The 27,841-nt window shown below is 35.1% G+C and overlaps 1 protein-coding gene across 2 annotated transcripts; it reads left to right on the top strand.

The window, feature by feature from the left end:
* The first annotated feature begins 333 nt into the window (after positions 1–333).
* stnA (stoned A) lies at positions 334–27,841 on the top strand. Of its 2 annotated transcripts, none has more exons than XM_089092195.1 (3): positions 334–383; positions 20,395–20,569; positions 26,483–27,841. In XM_089092195.1, the coding sequence occupies exons 2-3, from the start codon at positions 20,420–20,422 to the stop codon at positions 27,839–27,841; spliced, it is 1,509 nt and encodes a 502-aa protein (XP_088948321.1). In that variant the 5' UTR covers positions 334–383; positions 20,395–20,419. The 2 variants fall into 2 exon arrangements, with proteins under 2 accessions (XP_088948321.1, XP_088948320.1); XM_089092194.1 differs by lacking the exon at positions 334–383 and adding an exon at positions 2,082–2,184.

Here is a 27,841-nt window from a genome sequence, read left to right as displayed (position 1 = left end):
CAATTCGTTCTGCATGTTAACCCTCTAAAAAGAAAAAAACATGGAGGACATATCGCTCTTTACTAAGTCAATCCTATTGCCTAGATCATGAATGCTGAGACCATGATATTTCAATAGACAGACAAGTCGTCAGTTCAATTTTAGGCTATGAGAGGCAAAACGTGAATCACCCATTTCTCAAATAAAGGCCTTGGAGAAATAATCAATAAAGTCTTAATCAATGTAGTCGGAATCTCCGAAGTCTTTTCTTGCGCAGAAATGAATGAAATATCGTCACTAATCGTTAACTTGACGTCACGTAGCAACGGACCTTAGTAGAAACACAAACTCTACTTGAGTAGCAGCTTTGATGGTAGGAAGTAATGCACCCCTTAAAGATAACGGTAAGAAATTTGATTTATTCTCAGGTGCTTATGATAGCAAAAAGTGAAGTCGACTGCTAATAAATTGCAAGGACTTTTCTCATTTGTTGGTACCTTCAAGTAATTTTAAGGCTAATCTTCTTCCCGTTTTGGCTTTCAATACTGATTTTTCAAAGAATAGGCTTGCTTTTTAAAAATCCCTCCAATTTATTTTATCTTGTTCATCACGTTTTTAATAATTAGGTTTTTCGCGGTTTACACTCTCTAAACAAATTAGATAAGGCTAATTTGTTAGAGAAAGATAAATCTAATCAATATAGTAAGAGCCCATCAAGGTAGAATTCTAGAAAATAGGATTTTACTATCTTAGAAAAGAGTTGATTTAGACAACTGAAATTTTCAGGAACGCATCAAGAGCCTAAACTATGCTCCGGGAAGATCTTTTAATATATCTACCTCCCACCTCCTCCTCGCAATCGCTCTTAAATTTGATAGAACTTAGATAAACTTTATTTTATAGAAATGGAACTTTTAGAAACACGTCTAGAGCAGAAATTCGGGCCAAAGAATTGGTATTTAGCCTTACACCTTAACCAAATTCTTACTGACAAGACTTTAAAGAATTGAAAAACATGTTTCATATTTCTTAAACTAAAATAAAATCCAGGTGTGGCTTAAAGTCCCACCCAAATATTGGAACTACGTGTTGGAAGTATAAGGTCAGAGAGAAGTAGACTCAGACCAAAAAGGGTAATTTTTCTTCCGAGTCAAGACAGCAAGGCCCTATCCAGATGGAGGGAGGTAATGGGTTTGAACCCCTCCGATATTTTTGTTTGACTCATAAAAACTTAACAAAAATCTATATAAACAAAGTTTTGATGCAGTTTTATTTTATCCCCCTCCCCCCTCCCAAAAAAATGCCCTCCCCCGAATAAAAATTCTGGATAGTGCCATGCAAAACAGGTATAGTCGTCTTCAGTGCGATCTTTTAAGCCTTAAAAATGGGGAAGGAGTATAGGCGTTAGCTTGAGAACTCCTTCTTGGGACGTCATTTAGAAGCTGAATTTATTCCTGAAAGCTCCATTATCAAAGTTCAACTGCCTCCCAAGATGGTGAAGAGTCCATTATCTAACACCCATCAATGAAGAGAGAGGGGTCAAACTATTAAGATTACATATTTTTTTTCATGGTCGTAATTGCCAAGGTTCTTATCTATATAGCAAATCCACAGTGGCCGACATCAATTCGTCAATATAATCGCTGATAATATTTGGTTCTCTTGTTTATTCAATTCATTCAAATACAAGATGTCAAAAAGTCTAACAAAACCCCAAATTTCGCAAGGGCTGTGAATATTTCACTTAACTTTTTTGTAACCATTTCTTATGAATTCGTCTAAACCGTAAGCTAAAGTTGCAAGTTTGTAATTTTTGACCATTTCGTTTTGTTAAAAAATAAAAAAATTGTTAAAAAATAAAAGAGATCATTAAAATTATTAAAATATTACGCTTTTTTCGTGATTTAAGCACGTTGTGGTTTGTATGTACATCTATATTATTTAAATTGATCTATATGTGTATTTTACCTGACGACTGTCAATACTGCAAATTTATTTGTTCCAAATTTAGCAGGTGTTGACATACAGCTCACAGGTGGTCTAAATTTATCTAAAGGTGTTTTCTGTAAACTTAGAGCAGTTTATTTTCTAAAGAGTTTCCCATTACAACCCCTGGAGAGTCTTCTCCCGGGTTGTGACTTCCATGGGGTTGTCTGGTCTTTTGTTTATCCGGGTTTTTGCGGAAACGCTAAATATGCTAGTAACGTATGTATTTTTCAATATTGGGATCTTCCAAATAAGAATTTTCCCTAATTGAGCTAAATAAGTATTTCTGCTGTTCAAAATCAAAGCATATCATTTGCGGACAAGAGATGATTTTACATTAGATGCACCATGTAAATTCATCTGACCTATTGAATTGAATGTTGAATCTTGCGTACTTAGCGGGGCGGGGGGGGGCTTAGGGGTTCTGCACACCCTCACCCTCTCGGAATGTTTTTATTTTTATGAATTTGTTTACATTATTTTTTATAATTTCTATTTTTCATATAATCCGCCCGTTCTTTTTGTAAGATTGCCCCTCTTCCCATTATCACGTTGAAATACAAGGGATATAGACTGCCAAACAATCTATAGACGTAAGTGAGTCTAGGTGCTTGAATCACGATATATATATATATATATATATATATATATATATATATATATATATATATATATATATATATATATATATATATATATATATATATATATATATATATATATATATATATATATATATATATATATATATATATATATATATATATATATATATATATATATATATATATATATATATATATATATATATATATATATATATATTTTTTTTTTTTTTTTTTTTTTTTTTTTTTTTTTTTTTTTTTTTTTTTTTTATATATATATCCTGGAGTATACCCTCAGACTCCAGACTCTGTGTAATTAAGCAGAGAAGTGTGATGATGTTTTATTTTCCACCAAAATGCAGACCTTAAATGCACTTTTTAAACTTAATATACAATTTTAAAACTTAATACACTAAAATACACTTACTTTAAAATTCACTTTTTAAACTTAAAAAAAGTTTTTCTTTGAAAAATGGACGTATAAAGCGTGGTTAAAACTCAACACGAAAATAGATTCTCCCTATACATGCGGTGGGATGCCGTCCTCCTAAACCCGTTACTTTTTCTACAAAAGTTTAACTTTGGCCTTATGTAAAGTACCTATAATATTAATTGGAAACTTTAATAGAAAGAAAGGGGGTTTAGTGGACGGCAGCCCCCTTCATTAAATAATTTATGTTCGTTCCCAGTTGTAATGTCGAGCTTTACTGTTAGTTGAACAAAAATTCCAAATTTGATTTATGTCCATTTTAAATATCATATTTTGGATTATCCTACAAATAAGAAAGGGGGCTGCCACCACCTCAAACAAGCCGTTACGGTATAATTTAACATTAGGATATCAATTCCAACTGTAATTAGCTGTGTTAAAAAATGGTAGCTACCTCTGAAAAACACAATTTACGGTGTCATATTTATCGTGCATTTCAACTGTTTTAGGTAAAATGGTCCTCTCAGGATTTCGATCGAATGTTATTGAGGATATGAAGGGGTGCTCAGGGCACGTGGGGTGTTTCTTCTGGGGTCACGGGTTCAATTTTTACTTTAATGATACATATTTGAATTCCTTTCAAGACTCCAGTTTTAATAAGGTGTGGCCATCCCTCCTTTTCAACAAATTTTTTTCTGTTGCATAATTTGGAGCCCTTACACATGTACTGCGTGGATTATTTACCCACCAGTGGCATGGTTGTTGAACCTAGTAGAGTAAGAGGTTCCATTTCTACCACTTTATGTTCCATCCTGTGTTATTTGCCCACTTTACGTTCCATGGTGCCTTTCCAAGGCAGATTATTGCTATTGATGTCAATTGAATATGGAATTATACAAAACCTACCAGACAGCTTTCTTGGCCAACCAGACAGGTTTCTGGGCCAACCAGACAAGTTTCTGGGCCAACCAGACAAGTTTCTGGGCCAACCATACAGGTTTCTGGGCCAACCAGACAGGTTTCTGGGCTAAAAGGTGTATGGAAATACTGTGGGTACACCATATACGGCAACCTAAATGGAATTTGAGGGTCGATAAATTGAAATTATGTCACTATTCTAGACTATAGAAGCTCTACACTTTTTCAAAGAGAATATTGTAGCTATGGAATCCGGTTAATAGCCTGTAGCTTAAAGGTATCTGAGATCTCGCCCCAGTATCGCATACACTATTAGAGATATCAAAATGATATCTCATTTGCATTAAGCTAACTCAATTTGCGACCGACAATGGGTCGAAAAATGACATTTAATCACTGCTAAGCCTTTTGTTATTGCTAGGGGATTACCCAATTCACTTCTTAGCGTTAACTGACAGAGTTCCAAATACGAACATTTTGAAAAGCAGACAGGTTTTTTTTTGTTATTAAAAAATTGGACACTATAATCATAATTATTTGATTGACATTAAAAAAGGGGTAATGAGATTTGCAAATTGGAGTGTAGGATTTGTCAATTTTGGAGGGAAAACGAAAAATACTCAGAATCGAAAATAAACGGGATCTGCCACAAGGGGAATGTTCAGAGGTCCTTCATTCCCCCATTTCCAAAGGACTCTGTTGTTTTATTCAACTGACAGAGTTCCAAATACGAACATTTTGAAAAGCAGACTGGTTTTTTTTTTGTTATTAAAAAATTGGACACTATAATCAGAATTATTTGATTGACATTTAAAAAGAGGTAATGAGATTTGAAAATTGGAGTGTAGGATTTGTCAATTTTGGAGGGAAAACGAAAAAATACTCAGAATCGAAAATAAACGGGATCTGCCTCAAGGGGAATGCTCAGTGGTCCTTCATTCACCCACTTCCAAAGGACCATGTTGTTTTATTCAACTGACAGAGTTCCAAATACGAACATTTTGAAAAGCAGACAGGTTTTTTTTTGTTATTAAAAAATTGGACACTATAATCAGAATTATTTGATTGACATTTAAAAAGAGGTAATGAGATTTGCAAATTGGAATGTAGGATTTGTCAATTTTGGAGGGAAAACGAAAAATACTTAGAATCGAAAATAAACGGGATATGCCTCAAGGGTAAAGCTCAGAGGCCCTTCATTCTCCCCATTTCTGAGGGCAGGGGAGGGGGGAGGTCAATTTTGGAGGGAAGCCAAAAATACTCAGAATCGAAAATAAACGAGATCTGCATCAAGGGGAAGGCTCAGAGGCCTTTTGTTCCCCTATTTCTGAGGGCAGGGGAGAGGTGGGGGGGTCAATTTTGGACGGAAAACCAAAAATACTCAGAATCAAAAATAAACGGGATCTGTCTCATGGGCAAAGCTCAGAGATCCTTCGTTCCTCCATTTCAGAGGGGCAGGAGAGGGAGAGGGTCAATTTTGGAGGGAAAACCAAAAATACTCAGAATCGAAAATAAACGGGAACTTGCCTCAAGGGGAAGGCTCAGAGGCCCTTCGTTCCCACATTTCTGAGGGCAGGGGAGGGGGAGTCAATATCAGAGGGAAAACAAAAACTACTAAGACTCGAAAATAAAGGAGATCTGTATCAGGGGAACAGCTCAGAGGTCCGTCGTTCATCCCTTTCTATCGAGAAAGTGAGGGAGGGGGTAAATTTTGGAGGGAAAACAAAAATACTCAGAATCAAAAATAATAGGGAATATCCATCATAGGAAGGCTCAGAGGCCCTTCGTTCCCTCATTTCTGAGAGCAGGGGAGGGGGGGGGGAGTTAATCTTGGAGGGAAAACCAAAAATACTCAGAATCGAAAATAAACGGGATCTACTTCAAGGGGAAGGCCTGGGCTGATGTTTGCAAGTCGAAGTATTTGTCTTTGTTGGTTTGAAAATCTAATTTGCCCGTCTTTCTATATTTACAAGTCCGATTCTTTTTGTTTGTCTGTCCAGGTTGGTGTTTGCAAGTCCAAGTTGAGATTTCAGACCTACGTCTTTTATATTTTCATGCTTGTTAGATCCATGGGGTTTATTATTTGAAAAGTTAACTTTATTATTTCATGATTTGACGTGCCTGAAATCATGAATTAGAATAGTTAATTAGCTGTTTGGGTATTCAGACCTAGTTTTTTAGATTTTCGTGGATGTTTGACTCCTGGGATTTATTATTTGAGAAGTTAACTTGAGTATTTTGTGGTTTTACGTGCCTAAAATCATGAATTAGAATAGTTAATTAGCTGTTTAGGGTTTTCAGACCTAGGTTTTGAAGATTTTCATGGATGTTTGACTCCTAGGGTTTATTATTTGAGAAGTTAACTTTCGTATTTTGTTGTTTTACGTGACTTAAATCATGAATTAGAATAGTTAATTACCTGTTTAGGGTTTTCAGACCTAAGTTTTTTAGATTTTCATGGGTGTTAGGTTCCCGGAGTTTATTATTTGAGAAGTTAACTTTATTATTTTGTGGTTTGACGTGCCTGAAATCATGAACTAGAATAGTTAATTAGCTGTTGGGGTTTTAAGACCTAGTTTTTTAGATTTTCGTGAGCGTTAGGTTCCTGGGTTTTATTATTTGAGAAGTTAACTTTAGTATTTCGTCTTTGACGTGCCTGAAATCATGAATTAGAATATTTAATTGGCTGTTTGGGAATTTTCAGACCTAGGCTTTTTAGGTTTTCGTGTGTGTTTGACTCCTGGGGTTTATTATTTGAGAAGTTAACTTTAGTATTTTGTGGTTTTACGAGCCTGAAATCATAAATTAGAATATTTAATCAGCTATTTAGGGTTTTCAGACCTAGGTTTTTCAGATTTTCGTGGATGTTTGACTCCTGGGGTTTATTATTTGAGAAGTTGACTTTAGTATTTTGTGGTTTTACGTGCCTCAAATCATGAATTAGAATATCTAATTAGCTGTTTAGGGTTTTCAGACCTAGGTTTTTAGATTTTAGTGGATTTTTGACTCCTGGGGTTTATTATTTGAGAAGTTAACTTTAGTATTTTATGGTTTTATGCGCCTGAAATCATGAATTAGAATATTTAATTACCTGTTTAGGGTTTTCAGACCTAGGTTTTTTAGATTTTCGTTGGTGTTTGTTTCCTGGAGTTTATTATTTGAGAAGTTAACTTTAGTATTTCATGGTTTGACGTGCCTGAAATCATAAATTAGAATAGTTAATTAACTGTTTGGGTTTTCAGACCTAGTTTTTAGATTTTCGTGGGTGTTAGGTTCCTGGGGTTTATTATTTGAGAAGTTAACTTTAGTATTTCGTGATTTGACGTGCCTGAAATCATGAATTAGAATAGTTAATTAGCTGTTTGGGTTTTCAGACATGGTTTTTTAGATTTTCATGGGTGTTAGGTTCCTGGGATTTATTATTTGAGAAGTTAACTTTAGTATTTCATGGTTTGACTTGCCTGAAATCATGAATTAGAACATTTAACTGGCTGTTTGGGGACTGTTTGGGTTTTCAGACATGGTTTTTAGATTTTCATGGGTGTTAGGTTCCTGGGATTTATTATTTGAGAAGTTAACTTTAGTATTTCATGGTTTGACTTGCCTGAAATCATGAATTAGAATATTTAATTGGCTGTTTGGGGATTTTCAGACCTAGGTTTTTTAGTTTTTAGTGGGTGTTTGTTTCCCGGAGTTTATTATTTGAGAAGTTAACTTTAGTATTTCGTGGTTCTACGTGCCTGAAATCATGAATTAGAATAGTTAATTAGCTGTTTGGGTTTTCAGACCTAGTTTTTTAGATTTTCGTGGGTGTTAGGTTCCTGGGATTTATTATTTGAGAAGTTAACTTTAGTATTTCATGGTTTGACTTGCCTGAAATCATGAATTAGAATATTTAATTGGCTGTTTGGGGATTTTCAGACCTAGGTTTCTTAGGTTTTCGTGGGTGTTTGTTTCCTGGAGTTATGATTTGAGAAGTTAACTTTAGTATTTTGTGGTTTTACGTGCCTGAAATCATGAATTAGTATAGTTAATTAGCTGTTTGGGTTTTCAGACCTAGTTTTTTAGATTTTCGTGGGTGTTAGGCTCCTGGGGTATATTATTTGAGAAGTTAACTTTAGTATTTCGTGATTTGACATGCCTGAAATCATTAATTAGAATAGTTAATTAGCTGTTAGGGTTTTCAAACATAGTTTTTTAGATTTTCGTGGGTGTTAGGTTCCTGGGATTTATTATTTGAGAAGTTAACTTTAGTATTTCATGGTTTGCCTTGCCTGAAATCATGAATTAGAATATTTATTGGCTGTTTGGGGATTTTCGGCACTAGGTTTTTTAGGTTTTCGTGGTTGTTTGTTTCCCGGAGTTTATTATTTGAGAAGTTAACTTTAGTATTTTGTGATTTTACGTGGCTGAAATCATGAATTAGAATAGTTAATTAGCTGTTTGGGTTTTCAGACCTGGTTTTTTAGATTTTCGTGGGTGTTAGGTTCCTGGGATTTATTATTTGAGAAGTTAACTTTAGTATTTCATGGTTTGACTTTCCTGTAATCATGAATTATACTATTTTATTGACTGTTTGGGGATTTTCAGACCTTGGTTTTTTAGTTTTTCGTGGGTGTTTGTTTCCTGGAGTTTGTTATTTGAGAAGTTAACTTAAGTATTTTATAGTATTACGTGCCTGAAAATATGAATTAGAATAGTTAATTAGCTGTTTGGGTTTTCAGACCTAGTTTTTTAAATTTTCGTGGGCGTTAGATTCCTGGGTTTTTTTATTTGAGAAGCTAACTTTAGTATTTCGCACTTGACTTGTCTGAAATCATGAATTGGAATATTTAATTGGCTGTTTGGGGATTTTCAGACCTAGGTTTTTTAGATTTTCGTGTGTGTTTGAGTCCGGGGCGTTATTATTTGAGAAGTTAAATTTATTAGTTTGTTGTTGTACGTGCCTGAAATCATAAATTAGAATATTTAATTAGCTGTTTAGGGTTTTCAGACCTAGGTTTTTTAGATTTTCGTGGATGTTTGAATCCTGGGGGTTTATTATTTGAGAAGTTAACTTTAGTATTTTATTGTTTTACGTGACTGAAATCATGAATTAGAATAGTTAATTACCTGTTTAGGGTTTTCAGACCTAGGTCTTTTAGATTTTCGTTGGTGTTTTTTTCCTGGAGTTTATTATTTGAGAAGTTAACTTTAGTATTTCATGGTTTGACGTGCCTGAAATCATGAATTAGAATAGTTAATTAGCTGTTTGGGTTTTCAGACCTAGTTTTTTAGATTTTCGTGGGTATTAGGTTCCTGGGGTTTATTATTCGAGAAGTTAACTTTAGTATTTCGTGATTTGACGTGCCTGAAATCATGAATTAGAAAAGTTAATTAGCTGTTTGGGTTTTCAGACATGGTTTTTTAGATTTTCATGGGTGTTATTTATTATTTGAGAAGTTAACTTTAGTATTTCATGGTTTGACTTGCCTGAAATCATGAATTAGAATATTTAACTGGCTGTTTGGGGACTGTTTGGGTTTTCAGACATGGTTTTTAGATTTTCATGGGTTTTAGGTTCCTGGTATTTATTATTTGAGAAGTTAAATTTAGTATTTCATGGTTTGACGTGCCTGAAATTATGAATTGGAAAATTTAATTGGCTGTTTGGGGTTTTTCAGACCTAGGTTTTTTAGTTTTTAGTGGGTGGGTGTTTCGCGGAGTGTCTTATTTGAGAAGTTAAATTTATTATTTTTTGGTTTTACGTGCCTGAAATCATGAATTAGAATAGTTAATTAGCTGTTTGGGTTTTCAGACCTAGTTGTTTAGATTTCCGTGGGTGTTAGGTTCCTGGGATTTATTATTTGAGAAGTTAACTTTAGTATTTCATGGTTTGACTTGCCTGAAATCATGAATTAGACTATTTAATTGGCTGTTTGGGGATTTTCAGACCTAGGTTTTTTAGGTTTTCGTGGGTGTTTGTTTCCTGGAGTTTATGATTTGAGAAGTTAACTTTAGTATTTTGTGGTTTTACGCACCTGAAATCATGAATTAGAATAGTTAATTAGCTGTTTGGGTTTTCAGACCTAGTTTTTTAGATTTTTGTGGGTGTTAGGTTCCCGGGGTTTATTATTTGAGAAGTTAAGTTTAGTGTTTAGTATTTGAAATGCATAAAATCTTTAATTAGAATAGTTTATTGGCTTATTGGGGTTTTTCAGACCTAGGTTTTTTAGGTTATCGTGTGTATTTGACTCCTGGGGTCTATTATTTGAGAAGTTGACTTTAGTATTTTGTGGTTTTACGTGCCTGAAATCATGAATTAGAATATTTAATTGGCTGTTTAGGGTTTTCAGACCTAGGTTCTTTAGATTTTCATGGATGTTTGACTCCTGGGGTTTATTATTTGAGAAGTCAACTTTAGTATTTTATGGTTTTACGTGCCTGAAATCATGAATTAGAATAGTTAATTACCTGTTTAGGGTTTTCAGACCTAGGTTTTTTAGATTTTCGTTGGTGTTTGTTTACTTGAGTTTATTATTTGAGAAGTTAACTTTATTATTTGATTTTTTGACGTGCCTGAAATAATGAATTACAATAGTTAATTAGCTGTTTGGGTTTTCAGACCTAGTTTTTTAGATTTTCGTGTGTGTTAGGCTCCTGGGGTTTATTATTTGAGAAGTTAACTTTAGTATTTCGTGATTTGACGTGCCTGAAATCATGAATTAGAATAGTTAATTAGCTATTTGGGTTTTCAGACATGGTTTTTTAGATTTTCATGGGTGTTAGGTTCTGGGGTTTATTATTTGAGAAGCTAAGTTTAGTATTTCATGGTTTGACTTGCCTGAAATCATGAATTAGAATATTTAAATGGCTGTTTGGGGAGTGTATGTGTTTTCAGACATGGTTTTTAGATTTTCATGGGTGTTAGGTTCCTGGTATTTATTATATGAGAAGTTAACTTTAGTATTTCATGGTTTGACTTGCCTGAAATCATGAATTAGAATATTTAATTGGCTGTTTGGGGATTTTCAGACCTAGGTTTCTTAGGTTTTTGTGGGTGTTTGTTTCCCGGAGTTTATTATTTGAGAAGTTAACTTTAGTATTTTGTGGTTCTACGTGCCTGAAATCATGAATTAGAATAGTTAATTAGCTGTTTGGGTTTTCAGACCTAGTTTTTTAGATTTTCGTGGGTGTTAGGTTCCTAGGATTTATTATTTGAGAAGTTAACTTTAGTATTTCATGGTTTGACTTGCCTGAAATCATGAATTAGACTATTTAATTGGCTGTTTGGGGATTTTCAGACCTAGGTTTTTTAGGTTTTCGTGGGTGTTTGTTTCCTGGAGTTTATGATTTGAGAAGTTAACTTTAGTATTTTGTGGTTTTACGCACCTGAAATCATGAATTAGAATAGTTAATTAGCTGTTTGCGTTTTCAGATCTAGTTTTTTTGATTTTCGTGGGTGTTAGGTTCCTAGGGTTTATTATTTGAGAAGTTAACTTTAGTATTTCGTGATTTGACACGCCTGAAATCATTAATTAGAATAGTTAATTAACTGTTAGGGTTTTCAGACCTAGATTTTTAGATTTTCGTGGGTGTTAGGTTCCTGGGATTTATTATTTGAGAAGTTAACTTTAGTATTTCATGGTTTGACTTGCTTTAAATCATGAATTAGAATATTTAATTGGCTGTTTGGGGATTTTCAGACCTAGGTTTTTTAGGTTTTCGTGTGGGTTTGACTCCTGGGGTTTATTGTTTGAGAAGTTAACTTTAGTATTTTGTCGTTTTACGTGCCTGAAATCATGAATTAGAATAGTTAATAAGCTGTTTAGGGTTTTCAGACCTAGGGATTTTAGATTTTCGTGTGTGTTTGACTCCTGGGGTTTATTATTTGAGAAGTTAACTTTAGTATTTTGTGGTTTTACGTGCCTGAAATCATGAATTAGAATAGTTAATTAGCAGTTTAGGGTTTTCAGAGCTAGGTTTTTTAGATTTTCGTGGGTGTTTGTTTCCTGGAGTTTATTATTTGAGAAGTTAACTTTAGTATTTCATGGTTTGACGTGCCTGAAATCATGAATTAGAATAGTTAATTAGCTGTTTGGTTTTTCAGACCTAGTTTTTTAAATTTTCGTGGGTGTTAGGTTCCTGGGGTTTATTATTTGAGAAGTTAACTTTAGTATTTCGTGGTTTGACTTGGCTGAAATCATGAATTAGAATATTTAATTGGCTCTTTGGGGATTTTCAGACCTAGGTTTTTTAGGTTTTCGTGTATGTTTGACTTCTGGGGTTTATTATTTGAGAAGTTAACTTTAGTATTTTGTGGTTTTACGTGCCTGAACTCATGAATTAGAATAGTTCATTAGCTGTTTAGGGTTTTCAGACCTAGGTTTTTTAGATTTTCGTGGGTGTTTGTTTACGGGGGTTTATTATTTGAGAAGTTAACTTTAGTATCTCGTGGTTTGACGTGCCTAAAATCATGAATTAGAATAGTTAACTAACTGTTTGGGTTTTCAGACCTACGTTTTTTAAATTTTCGTGGGCGTATCTGATGAAATAATTTAGGTCGTATGATCAATTTAATTTTTTTTAATGTAGTAGTTTTTCAGTAAGGACACTCGATAACCTAAAAGGGTTTGATTTAAATTTTTACCTTGAGCATAGATATTGCTAGCAGAATTTCAAAAGGATTGTTTGTGAGTTCTGTCGTATCTAATGAAATAATTTAGGTCGTATGATCAATTTAATTTTTTTTTTTTAATGCAGTAGTTTTTCAGTAAGGACACTCGATAACCTAAAAGGGTTTGATTCAAACTTTTACCTTGAGCATCGATATTGTTAGAAGAATTTCAAAAGGATCGTTTATGAGTGCTGGCGTATCTGATGAAATAATTTAGGTCGTATGATATTAGTGGTAGTTTTTTTTTAAGTAAACTCGATGTTTCTCTATGACTCAATCCCAACGTCCCCCTGCTCTGAGTGTTGAAAATGATTTCACGACATTATTTTAGTTTTTTTTTTATTGCCCCAAACTATTTTATCATGAACCCTTTTGAGATCAATTTGATCAACTACTTGGTGCCCATTAAAAACGAAATTTTTGAGTTAAATAAGTAGTTTTTGTAATCTTTTAAAAGAGCTTTAAGGGTTTGAGAAATTTTTTTGTTCGGCATAGATGAAAGGTCCAATACCTCACTTAAACTAAGAGGTTACATTTTGATATTGTTTGACAATTTACTAAATTTTAAGGTTTTCTTTAGTTTCAAAATGTTTTTGTCAGTCACCATATTTAATCATTCACAAACAATACTGAAGAAAACCAATTTTCACTGTTTATCGACATTATATTGTTAAAAAGGCTATTATTACATTTTTAATTTTCATGTTTTTGATTTTATATTGATGAAGAATTTCGACACAAATTCAACTAGTTATTTTTTTTTTGTTCGGCATAGATGAAAGGTCCAATACCTCAGTTAAACTAAGATTTTACATTTTGATATTGTTTGACAATTTACTAAATTTTAAGTTTTTTTTTAGTTTCAAAATGTTTTTGTCAGTCACCATCTTTAATCATTCACAAACAATACTGAAGAAAACCGATTTCCACTGTTTATGGACATTAAGTTGTCAAGAAGGCTATTATTTCATGGAAATATACATTTAAATTTTTAATTTTTATGTTTTTGAGTTTATGTTGATGAAAAATTTAAAGAGAACTTCAAATCGTTATTTTTTTTTCTTTGGCATCGATGAAAGGTCAAATACCTCAGTTAAACTAACAGGTTACATTTTGACATCGTTTGACAATTTACTAAATTTTAAGGTTTTCTTATGCAAGAGTCGGAACACACACACAAACACACACAGACACACACACAAACATACAAACATGTTACCAAATTCCACATTATTGCATAGAAATACCAAAATCATAGGTTAGGTTAGCCTATGTACACGCGCGTACATAGGCTAACCTAACCTATGATTTTGGTATTTCTATGCAATAATGTGGAATTTGGTTAAAAAAAAAACTTAAAAAAAAACTTAAAAAAAAACTACCACTAATATCATACGACCTAAATTATTTAATCAGATACGCCAGCACTCACAAATGATCCTTTTGAAATTCTGCAAACAATATCGATGCTCAAGGTAAAAATTTAAATGAAACCCTTTTAGGTTATCGAGTGTCCTTACTGAAAAACTACTACATTAAACAAAATTAAATTGATCATACGACTTAAATTATTTCATCAGATACGCCCACGAAAATCTAAAAAACGTAGGTCTGAAAACCCAAACAGTTAATTAACTATTCTAATTCATGATTTTAGGCACGTCAAACCACGAAATACTAAAGTTAACTTCTCAAATAATAAACCCCAGGAAACAAACACCCACGAAAATCTAAAAAATCTAGGTCTGAAAACCCTAAACAGCTAATTAACTATTATAATTCATGATTTCAGGCACGTAAAACCATAAAATACTAAAGTTAACTTCTCAAATAATAAACCCCAGGAGTCAAACATACACAAAAACCTAAAAAACCTAGGTCTGAAAATCCCCAAACAGCCAATTAAATATTCTAATTCATGATTTCAGCCAAGTCAAACCACGAAATACTAAAGTTAACTTCTCAAATAATAAAACCCAGGAACCTAACACACACGACAATCTAAGAAACTAGGTCTGAAAACCCAAACAGCTAATTAATTATTCTAATTCATGATTTCAGGAACGTCAAACCATGAAATACTAAAGTTAACTTCTCAAATAATAAACTCCAGGAAACAAACACACACGAAAATCTAAAAAACCTAGGTCTGAAAACCCTAAACTGCTAATTAACTATTCTAATTCATGATTTCAGGCACGTAAAACCACAAAATACTAGAGCTAACTTCTCAAATAATAAACCCCAGGATTCAAACACACACGAAAATCTAAAAAACCTAGGTCTGAAAATCCTAAACAGCTAATTAACTATTCTAATTCATGATTTCAGGCACGTAAAACCACAAAATACTAAAGTTAGCTTCTCAAACAATAAACCCCAGGAGTCAAACACACACGAAAACCTAAAAAACCTAGGTCTGAAAATCCCCAAGCAGCCAATTAGATATTCTAATTCATGATATCAAGCAAGTCAAACCATGAAATACTAAAGTTAACTTCTCAAATAATAAATCCCAGGAACCTAACACCCACGAAAATCTAAAAAACTAGGTCTTAAAACCCAAACATCTAATTAACTATTCTAATTCATGATTTCAGGCACGTAAAAACACAAAATACTAAAGTTAACTTCTCAAATAATAAACTCCAGGAAACAAACACCCACGAAAACCTAAAAAACCTAGGTCTGAAAATCCCCAAACAGCCAATTAAATATTCTAATTCATGATTTCAGGCAAGTCAAACCATGAACTACTAAAGTTAACTTCTCAAATAATAAATCCCAGGAGCCTAACACCCACGAAAATCTAAGAAACTAGGTCTGAAAACCCAAACAGCTAATTAACTATTCTAATTCCTGATTTCAGGCACGTAAAACCACAAAATACTAAAGTTAACTTCTCAAATAATAAACTCCGGGAAACAAACACCCACGAAAACCTAAAAAACCTAGGTCTGAAAATCCCCAAACAGCCAATTAAATATTCTAATTCATGATTTCAGGCAAGTCAAACCATGAAATACTAAAGTTCACTTCTCAAATAATAAATCTCAGGAACCTAACACCCATGAAAATCTAAAAAACCATGTCTGAAAACCCATACAGTCCCCAAACAGCCAGTTAAATGTTCTAATTCATGATTTCAGGCAAGTCAAACCATGAAATACTAAAGTTAGCTTCTCAAATAATAAATCCCAGAACCTAACACCCATGAAAATCTAAAAAACCATGTCTGAAAACCCAAATAGCTAATTAACTATTCTAATTCATAATTTCAGGCATGTCAAATCACGAAATACTAAAGTTAACTTCTCAAATAATAAACCCCAGGAACCTAACACCCACGAAAATCTAAAAATCTAGGTCTGAAAACCCAAACAGCTAATTAACTATTCTAATTTATGATTTCAGGCACGTCAAACCATGAAATAATAAAGTTAACTTCTCAAATAATAAACTCCAGGAAACAAACACCAACGAAAATCTAAAAAAAATATGTCTGAAAAACCCAAACAGCTAATTAACTATTCTAATTCATGATTTCAGGCACGTAAAACCATAAAATACTAAAGTTAACTTCTCAAATAATAAACCCCAGGAGTCAAACATCCACGAACATCTAAAAAACCTAGGTCTGAAAACCCTAAACAGCTAATTAAATATTCTAATTCATGATTTCAGGCACGTCAAATATGAAATACTAAAGTTAACTTCTCAAATAATAAATCCCAGGAACCTAACGCCCACGAAAATCTAAAAAACTAGGTCTGAAAACCCAAACAGCTAATTAACTATTCTAATTCATGATTTCAGGCACGTAAAACCACAAAATACTAAAGTTAACTTCTCAAATAATAAATCCCAGGAACCTAACACCCACGAAAATCTAAAAAACCTAGGTCTGAAAACCCTAAACAGGTAATTAACTATTCTAATTCATGATTTCAGGCACGTAAAACCATAAAATACTAAAGTTAACTTCTCAAATAATAAACCCCAGGAGTCAAACATCCACGAAAATATAAAAAACCCAGGTCTTAAAACCCTAAACAGGTAATTAACTATTCTAATTTATGATTTCAGGCAGGTAAAACCACAAAATACAAAACTTAACTTCTCAAATAATAAACTCCAGGAACCTAACGCCCACGAAAATCTAAAAAACTAGGTCTGAAAACCCAAACAGCTAATTAACTATTCTAATTCATGATTTCAAGCACGTCAAATCACGAAATAATAAAGTTAACTTCTCAAATAATAAACCCCGGGAGCCAAACACCCACGAAAATCTAAAAAACGTAGGTCTGAAAACCCAACCTGGACTTGCAAACACCAACCCGGACATGCAAACAAAAAGAATCAGACATGTAAACAGAGAAAGACAGGCACTTTAGACATTCAAACCAACAAAGACAAATTCTTCGACTTGCAAACATCAGCCCAGGCCTTCCCCTTGAGGTAGATCCCGTTTATTTTCGATTCTGAGTATTTTTGGTTTTCCCTCCAAAATTAAACCCCCCCTCCCCTGCCCTCAGAAATGGGGGACCGAAGGGCCTCTGAGCCTTTCCTTTAGGCAGATTCCCGTTTATTTTCGATTCTGAGTATTTTTGTTTTCCCTCCAAAATTTACCCACTCCCTCTCCTTCCTGTCAGAAATGGAGGAACGGAGGACCTCTGAGCTTTGCCCATGAGACAGATCCCGTTTATGTTCGAATCTGAGGCGTTTTGGTTTTCCTTCTGAACTTGACTCCCCCTCCCCCTCCCCTGCCCTCAGAAATGTGGGAACGAAGGGCTTCTGAGCCTTCCCCTTGAGGCAGATTCCCGTTTATTTTCGATTCTGAGTATTTTTGGAGTTCCCTACAAAATTCAACCTCTCCCTTTCCTGACCCTCAGAAATTGAAGAACGAAGGACCTCTGAGCTTTGCCCATGAGACAGATCCCGTTTATTTTCGATTCTGAGTATTTTTGGTTTTCCCTCAAAAATTGACCCCCCAAGAAGGTTTGGTTTCCCAAGAAGGTCAAAGAGAATAGCTTCCGCCTTTGCTTTGAAAAGAATTAGAGATTCAAACAATATGTAGTGTTATTTGATTTAGTATATAAACTTTTGTTTTAAATTGTTTTATTTTAGTTTTACTACTGATGACGGTCACTGTATATGTGACCGAAATATCTGGTATTTTTGTGAATCTCTATTACATCACTGTCTATTAAAAGGATTTTATCCCTATTTGAACTTTTATTTATTGACCCCCCTCCTCTCCCCTGCCCTCAGAAATGGGGGAACGAAGGGCCTCTGAGCGTTCCCCTTGATGAAGATCTCTTTTATTTTCGATTCTGAGTATTTTTTGTTTTCCCTCCAAAATTGACCTCCCCCTCCCCTGCCCTCAGAAATGGGGAGAATGAAGTGCCTCTGAGCTTTCCCCTTGAGGCAGATCCCGTTTATTTTCGATTCTGAGTATTTTTCGTTTTCCCTCCAAAATTGACAAATCCTACACTCCAATTTGCAAATCTCATTACCCCTTTTTAAATGTCAATCAAATAATTCTGATTATAGTGTCCAATTTTTTATTAACAAAAAAAAACCTGTCTGCTTTTCAAAATGTTCGTATTTGGAACTCTGTAAGTTGAATAAAACAAGAGAGTCCTTTGTAATTGGGTGAATGAAGGACCTCTGAGCATTCTCCTTGAGGCAGATTCCGTTTATTTTCGATGCTGAGTATTTTTTGTTTTCCCTCGAAAATTGACAAATCCTATACGCCAATTTGCAAATCTCACTACCCCTTTTTAAATGTCAATCAAATAATTCTGATTATAATGTCCAATTTTTTAATAACAAAAAAAAACCTGTCTGCTTTTCAAAATGTTCGTATTTGGAACTCTGTCAGTTGAATAAAACAACAGAGTCCTTTGGAAATGGGGCAATGAAGGACCTCTGAACATTCCCCTTGAGGCAGATCCCGTTTATTTTCGATTCTGAGTATTTTTCGTTTTCCCTCCAAAATTGACAAATCCTACACTCCAATTTGCAAATCTCATTACCCCTTTTTAAATGTCAATCAAGTAATTCTGATTATAGTGTCCAATTTCTTAATAAAAAAAAAAACCTGTCTGCTTTTCAAAATGTTCGTATTTGGAACTCTGTCAGTTAACACTAAGAAGTGAATTGGGTAATCCCCTAGCAATAACAAAAGGCTTAGCAGTGATTACATGTCATTTTTCGACCCATTGTCTGTCGCAAATTGAGTTAGCTTAATGCAAATGAGATATCATTTTGATATCTCTAATAGTGTATGCGATACTGGGGCGAGATCTCAGATACCTTTAAGCTACAGGCTATTAACCGGATTCCATAGCTACAATATTCTTTTTGAAAAGGTGTAGAGCTTCTATAGTCTAGAATAGTGACATAATTTCACTTTATCGACCCTCAAATTCCATTTAGGTTGCCGTATATGGTGTACCCACAGTATTTCCATACACCTATTAGCCCAGAAACCTGTCTGGTTGGCCCAGAAACTTGTCTGGTTGGCCCAAAAACATGTCTGGTTGGCCCAGAAACTTGTCTGGTTGGCCCAAAACCTGTCTGGTTGGCCAAGAAAGCTGTCTGGTAGGTTTTGTATAATTCCATATTCAATTGACATCAATAGCAATAATCTGCCTTGGAAAGGCACCATGGAACGTAAAGTGGGCAAATAACACAGGATGGAACATAAAGTGGTAGAAATGGAACCTCTTACTCTACTGAACCTTTCGATCAATCTGAGTGAAATAGCTATTTCAAGAATTTGAAGGGGACACCGTAGGTGCTCGGGAGTGAAAAAGAACACGAGATGGGATTTTAAGGCCTCCAGTTACTTTCAGCCTTGAGAGGGCGCACACTAGAACTTTCAATGTCTGATCAAAATGTACCTCTTTCCAAGTTTTTATTACTGTCCCTTTTATACGCTGTAACTGGAGAGAAATAAAAGATAGACGTGTTTCTCTTTACTTAGTCAATGCTTGTGCGTTGAATCTGATAATGGCTGAAATAAACTGCTGTCAGAATCGGATCCTTCGATCCCTGCTTGAAACTTATTAATAGCTAAACCCCAGGTCCATGTTATTTCCAGAAATCCAGCCCAAAAAATCACTGTCATATGATCATAGAGTGCATATTTTTGCCAGAAGACTCGCGTATTTAGGTTTTCTAGGGCAAACATGTTCGTGCTTGTTACAGCTTAACGCAACCTGACATTACAGTTTTAAGTTCCAAAGTCTCTTTTTACTGCTTCATAGATCGATAGCTCTCGTACCTCATATTCAATTTGAGTCTCATGGAAAACTATTTTCCAGCCTTTGTTTTTCGGGATCAATAGACGCAAAACATGACAAATAAGATGTTCGTGATGCTACAGCACCCTGACAAAATTAGAATAAACAACATTTTGTAAATTAAAAAACCTCCGTTGATCAAAATTAATATTTAGATATAATGGAACGGAACCGAACATTGTTTAGTAAAAACACAAGGAACTTTAAGGCTTCAAAGTTTTTTATCTGATGTGCAATCCCTTATAAGTATCAATGTAAACCATCTTACCAGGGAAAAGCACATAAACTTAATGTAAACAGCACGTAATCCTCAGTAGTAATCCAAATAGAAAGTGCTAAAAATAAAACGGATCGTCCACGCAACGTACTTATTTGTTTTTTAACGTCCAATTTATAATTAGATAGAATTGTTGTTATTAATTTGCATTTAATATTATTAATTTGTATTTAAAGTATTAAAAGTTTAAAAGGACCAGTGATTTTGCTTTTGAGTTGTATTGTTTCTAGGTGCATTGTATTAGCTTAGAAAATTATGCTCAAACTTGGAAAAGGAACCAAGAAACGTATTGAGAAAAAGAAAAAGAAAGAAGAAGCGAAGGATAAGGCAGAGCTTGAGCTACTAAAGCGTGAAAAGGCTGAAGAGGAAGCGGAGCTTGCAGGCGAAGAAAAAAGTTATATAAAGGTAAGTAATCCAGTAAATAAACAAATAAGCAGAAATAGTATTTAATAACCTTTTATTATAGCCTATTCACCTATTAGCTATCATATTATATCGATGCTATGATTGAATGATGTTTATTCCCTGTTTGGGCTGTATAAAATATCACCCTATGTCATCCATTATAAAAATTTTTAGTCTTTACAGCCAAACTATTTAGAACTATTTTGGCGGTCTTGCCATATCTTGTAGAGATTGGATAATAATTTTTTCTTTTAAAATGACAGAAACTAAAAGCCGAAACCAAATTTCCCAGGAATCTTTGAAAAATCATTTAATTTCCTTCGCCAATTCTTAACTCTTACTGTTTCTTTTCGATCATTACTTACTCCCGGATATTTTATATTTTACCTACCTTAAATTAGAGCTTAACGATGCAAAGTAATTCATACAAAGTAATTTTCTATAAATGAAACTTTAAGAGTTTCGTGAAAACTTAAAACAAATAGAAGTAATCCTATATTTTAAGGGGGGTAGCCAAATCCCTAAGCCTCCAGCATTTGCATAAAAAGTTTCAACATATTATAGATACTAATTATACTCTCAATAACTCCGACGCTAAGCTTTGTATACAAGTTGGATGTCTATAGAGAGGTTGTAGCCCCTCCAAATACACAGCGTAATTTCTATTTGTTTGAAGTTTTAACCTTACTCTTTACTTTAACTTAAAAATACTTATGATTTTGTATTTAATTCGTGTTCATTTTCAATAACATATTAGAATTATACCGAATATTAGGAGAGATGAGGCCCCCTCAGTCCCCCGCCCTTTGTGCTCTACTTGTAATTTTGACGTTTGGTGCCTTTGCCTACTTGTTTGGAAAATGCTTTGCAGCAAAGTCATTCCCGAGGCCGTGGAAAGTTGCTCACGTTGTCGTTGTCCCAAGGGGACACATGTTCACGCTGTGCGTCAGGTCAGTCAAGGAATATACATACCCTCTTTTTGCTGATGCTCCAAAAAGCAATATCGCTCCTCTCCATTACTCCAACGAGCTCAAAATCGAGTAGCTTGCAGAGCAACTCCTGGAAACCTTCATGCCAATCTCCTGCAATTCATCGAAGATCGCTTGGACGTGGCAACTATGGAGGTCTTTTGCAAACACATGCATTCCCTTCCATCAGAGAAGTGATCGAAACTCATTCTCAAAAGAGCAAAGCCTTTAAGGGCAATTCACCAAAACGCATCCCAATATGACTACCTTGAGCATGGTACCCTCCGTCAGAAATACCTAAAAGTCAGCTTCCCCAGATGATCTGTCGCCATCTGGCATAGCATCGCAGCACAGGTCCGAGAAATCCCTCCCTTGAAGCATTCAAACAAAGGTGCAACGAATACATCAAAGCTGAAAGTAAAATGAGGAAACACCAGCACTTGTGGTGTGTCATCATTTTTATGGGGACACTGATGTTTAAAAAAACAACAAAAAAAACAACATTGCTTCGAAAATGAAAATCACAACTGTGAAAGATGCATTCTTAAAGTCATATTTTTTCTTCCGGGGCGGGGGTCTAAAATACCAAAAGGATTTTAAGGTCGTTACGTCTAAATTTATTAAGGGGAAAGGGGCATTGGACAAATATTGCTGCTGAACGATGCCCTCGCCTCTTTTGTCTTGGTACAGAAGAATATATGAAAGTGATCTTCTATTTCATTCTGAATTGCAACAAGAGAGGCCTATCATCCCCTCAGAATCCATAATTTATTTTATTACTTGTTCACTGTTAAGCAAATTACTTATCCTTACAACGTGCTCATTCCAAATATATGCGTCCTAATGAAGTGATGTTAGAGGCATCCTCCCTCCACAATGTTCTAAAGGATCCACATGAAAAACTTAATATTTGGCCAGGGCCGTATCCAGGATTTTTGTTCAGGGGGGGGGGGGTTACTAATTTTTGACTTTTGGGGGGTACTAATTTTTGACTCAGTTTTCGACTAATTTTACTGATTTTACTGATTTTTACCTAGGTTTGACTAATATTCGACTTATTTTCGAGTCGGTCAAAAATTTTGGGGGGGGGGTTCAAACCAGGTAACCCCCCCCCCCCGGGATACGGCCTTGTATTTGGCCCTAAAGTACCATTTTTGAGGCTTCAACCACAAACCCCTCCAAAAAGGAGTGATCTTCTCCAAGTAGCTGCTGTACAACTACGCATCAATTCGTAATTATTAGTAATACCAATTTACCTAGTTCTAAGCTGATTGATTCTGTCAGAGTTTCTGTTCGATAGCATTTTGAACCAAGTTAGACCAAAATTGCTATTTTGCGGCAAAAAACGGCCGAAATCGGCACCTTGCTGTGGCATCTCTTTTATTACTTAAAAAGTGTGTTTCCATTCGAGCGAACGCTCTCTTAATGTTTTGTGACTAGTCATTAGGTGCAGTCGTACAATGAAAAAAAAACAACAACAAAAAAAATAGAAGGAAAAACAACAACAAACAAACAAATAAACACATAACCGTGACAAAGCTTCATCCGGAAAAATTGAAATGTCATCTTTTTGCATATAGAAATTTAACACCTCCAAAATAGGTCTCTTGGGCACACTGAATTTGATAATCTAATTTTTATCTTGATCTCCGATGGGTGTGTCTCCCCTTTTTTCTAGAGCCTTGTAGACTTTCCCATGCTAACAGCTTTTCATTAATAACTTTAAAATTAATGAATTTTAAGTGTTTGGTCAGAGGCAACCTAACCTGTCTATAGTAAAGAGCCATAAGGCTTTAATGTTTTATTATTATTTTTTCCCAGAGGGACTTCATATGAAAGGGTTGATCGTATAAACTTCGGAGGGGGCTCATTCGATTGGATATCTGAAGTTTGAATGCCCTTTTTAAGAGTCAAAAGTTGTGGGAGGGCAATAGCCCCCCACGCTCTCTTTTCACTGAATACATCCGATCAAAAGTTTTAGATAGCCATTTTGTTGAAAATAGTCCAAAGATCAAATAACTATGCCTCCGAGGCTGACACAACCCCCCATGACCCCCAAGGAAAGGGCTGTAAATTATGCAAGTTGCCCATTGTTACCATATAAGGTCTTATGGAAGGGGGGTCGTTTAAACGTTGGAGGAGACTCATTCGATTTGAAATCGAAAGTTCTAGTTCCCTTCATAAGAGTCAAAAGTGATTGGAGGTCAATCAGCCCCCCATGCACCATATTATTCAAAATAGTCTGAAGGTCAAGTAACTATGGTTTTTGGTTTTCTAATTCCCCCCAGCCTCCGGGGCGAGGGCCATAAGCTATGCAAGCTGCTCATTGTTAACTTATAAGGTTTTTATGGAAGGGATGATCGCAAAAACTTAGGAGGAGGCTCGTTCTATTGAAAGTGACAATTTCTTTTTAAGAATCAAATGTGATAGAAGGGCTACTAGCCCCCTCCCCACACCCATTTTCTCCCAACGTATCAGAACAAAAGTTTGAAATAGCCATTTTATTCAAAATACTTTAAATACCAAATAACTGGGATTCTGGGCTTGAAGCGTACCCCGCCCCCCCCCCAGGGAAACAGATGTAAGTTATGCAAATTGCTTATTGTTAACATATAAGGTTTTTATGAAAGTAGCGGTCATATAAACTGGTTGGAAACCGAAATTTTGAATGTCCTTGTTAAGAGTCAAAAGTGATCGAAGGGCAACCAGGTCCCCCATTCCCTTTTCCCCCCAAATCTATCAGGCCATTTTTCAAAATAGTTCAAAGGTAAAATAACTATTCCTCCAAGGTTGACACCACCTCCCATCCCCAGCCTCCAGGCAAGGGCTATCAGTTGTGCAATTCGCCCATTTAACTTATAGGCTGAGGATTTTATTGGAAAAACGGGCATGTTTTATCCTGGGTCTCCAAAAAGACTTAGGGTTTTAAGGGGAAAGTTTAAGGTAATGTTGAGAGGGATGCCGAACATGATCAAAACGCTCTATGTGCTTGAAGGTTGTAAAAAGGGAACATCAGCAATAGCTAAACAACGATTAAGGGTATTCAGTTGACAATTTCAAGGTATGTTTAAGAGATGTTGAAGAAGGTTTTAGGGCAACCAGCCCTCCCCCGTGCTCTTTTTTGGTGCCCCTCTGTTCAACACTGAAAGAAATTTTGGAATTGTCATTTTATTCACACTAGTCAAAAGGTCTAATAGCTATACTTCAGGGATGCTATGACCCAATAGCCTCCGGGCAAGGGTTGTAAATTATGCAATTTTCCCATTTGTTGGATTTATCGTTAGGAAAAGAGGAAATATTTTATTCTGGGTGTATCCAAAAAGTCTAAGGGCATTAAGATGAAATTTGGTGAATGTTGAGAGATATGCTATTCTAAATCAAAAGACACTATGTGCATCCAGTTTATCAAAAAGGAGGACCTGTAATATTTTACGAACGGCTGAAGGTATTAAGTTGAAACTTTCAGGACATGTTGAGGAAATGTTTTAAAGTGGACGGAAAGCCACCAGCCCCCTCTTACGCCTTTTTAACAACCCTCCCTCTAAAAATATTTTAACAAAATTTTGAAATAGACATCTTGTTCAAAATAGTCAAAAGCTCAATAACTATGTCAAAGAGGATGACGTCATCCCACAGCTTTGGAGAGGGATGCCGAACACAATAAAAAGCACTGTATGCGTATTGAGTTCATAAGGACGTATCCTTTATATCCAAGGAACGGCAGAGGGTATTAAGTATACGATTTCGGGGGATGTTGAAGAGCTATCGAGGGGTAGCCAGCCCCCCCATTGTCCTTTTTAGATGCTCTCTCCCCTTATCACTGATCTAAATTTTGGAAAAGAAATTTTATTCAAAAAATTCAAAAGGTTTAATAACTATGCCTCCGGGGTTGCGATGCCCCCACAGCCCACAGGGTAGGGGTTGTAAATTATGCAATTTGCCCTTTTTTAAACGTAGGATTTATCATTAAGAAAAATGGGAAATTTTTCATTCTAGGTTGGTTCGAAAAGGTTAAGAGCATTAAGGTGAAACTTTGATGAATGTTGAGGGGGATGTTGAAATGACACTATGTGCATCCTACTTTTTAATAGACCTAGCGATAATATTTTACGAACGGTTAAATTTATTAAAATGAAAGATCCGGGAAATGCAGATTTGGATATGGGACTGTATCAAAAGACATTGTGCATCTCGGTTTTCAGAAGGGCCTATCTGTAATATCCCTGGAAAGACTAATGGTACGTAGTTGAAGCTTTCAGTGAGCTTTTGGTTCATGTTGAAATAAATAAAAAGGCGCTAGTTAAGACCAATAAACTTGAATCGGGTGTTTTAATTCTTAGCCCGAATACGTATTAATTTAAGAAAACACTTACGCTAAAACGAAGTTTTTCACAGAAAAGAAAAGAACCATATTAAACTTAAGACAAGCAGAAATAAAGTCCTATATTATATCAAACTCAAGACGACCAGAAATTACTATTAAGGAATAGGTGGAATCAAAAATGAACAGCAGTTAAAATAATTGCTCGTATCAAACATTAAGATAACAGATACTGATATAAATGAATAAATGAGCCTTAAAAATGCAAAATTTAAATTTAACATTCAAGTGAAATTTAAAGCGACCAGGAATTACTACAAACGGGAGTTGGGCTACTGTCCCCCACCCCTTGTATACCTGTTCATGTAGGTTATTTTTAAAGTTTCAGATCGTTTCTTCGTCGCCACAGGCATAACAATAATAATTGTATAATTTTTTTGTCTCGAGATAGTCTTAAGCAAAAGAAAAAGTTCGGGATGGAAAAATTTGTATTTTGAGGACACTTAGCTGAATGTAAAACGAAAAGTACCCTCTTTTAATTTACGATTTGTTACAAGTCAATTCTTCATTTCAATCTACTTGATCCCATCATCCCATTTCTTTTTATCAATTAATTTCTTTTAGGATCAAGAACCAAGAGAAGAAAGGGAAGAGTGGAGGTCATTTTTCAAATTAACAGCCAGTGTAGATACAGCAATATCAAAAACACAAGAAGATCTCGATCGCTTTAAAACTGCAAAACCTGTAAAACAAGGGAACGAAGTACCGTCTCCTGATAAAAGTTGGATTGGTTTTGATCGTGGGTTTGAAGAGGATGAAGAAATAAGTCAAGCTGAAGAGGAAAGAAAGAAAATACAAGACTCACCAGTAGCTGAGTTTGAAGACCCGTTTATTGTACAAGAGGATCTTGATCAACAAGAAGTTGACAATCAAAGTGAAGAAGGAGATATTTTTGATACTGGTTATATTGAAGCCGCTACTAACGTTGATCTAGTTTATATTCCGGATAGCCCAACTTACTTAAACGGGGAACCTGACCCCTTTGATACGGCGAATGTTGAAAAAGTTATCGGTAAACTCCCTATAGAAAGTGAGAGAAAAAAGAAACAGAAATTGATTACACTTGGCAACGCAGCTGAAGTCTTGGCTGGTATTTCATCAAAACCGAAAGAATTAATCTTGCAACACAGAAAAGAAGACATTATTCTTTTAGGAGAAAGTATCATTTCCAGCGGCACTTTTACATCTCCTTTAAGTTTACTTGACATTTCTCCTACTGTTTCCTTACCAACGAGCTTCCATTTATCGCCATCAGAGGTACAAGTCGAAAGCAAGATCAATGAGGACAGTTTTGACTTAGATTTACAAGAAGACAATGACGAATTCGCGGATTTAGCTTACGAGTCTTTGCACAGAAAAGTCGAAGTACCTATTAATATTGACGGACTCTTACCCGTTGAAGAAATATTCAAGGTACTAGAAGAAAGTGACGACCCCTTTAATACTTCTCCCGCTGAAAAGCTTCTCAGAAAGGTAGAATTTGACTCCAAGTGTTCTATACGGACGGACAAGTTGCCTCCTCTGAGACCCCCACCAGTAAGTAGTGCCAAGACGGCTTCTTTATTTGATATATTTTCACCAACTCGACCTCGCGGAGAGTCTTTTGAGCAATTTTCCTGTCCAGGCAGCAAAAAAACATCCTCTTCAGGTGGCATTTACGGTGAAATTAAAAGAAAGGAGATAAATTCCGACCACACGAACAAAAATTTCCCTTTGTGCTCTATCGCTGTAGAAAATAAAGGGGATTCGTGCGATCCATTCGATACGTCATCAGTGAACTTGGAGACTATTGATTCACTAGAAGATAGTTCTGTAATTTGTAAAGTAGAGGAAGGGGAAATCTTGGATAGTGAGTTTCGCATCTGTGAGGAGCAAGAAGTGAAGATAGAGGAAAGAGATCCATTCGATACAACTGGTTTGTGA

The sequence above is a fragment of the Artemia sp. Qi Xiang Cuo genome, chromosome 7, assembly GCF_049724085.1.
Source record: "Artemia sp. Qi Xiang Cuo chromosome 7, ASM4972408v1, whole genome shotgun sequence".
Lineage (NCBI taxonomy): Eukaryota > Metazoa > Arthropoda > Branchiopoda > Anostraca > Artemiidae > Artemia > Artemia sp. Qi Xiang Cuo.
Note: the sequence above shows the minus strand (reverse complement) of the source record. Positions and strands in the feature narration are given on the sequence as shown.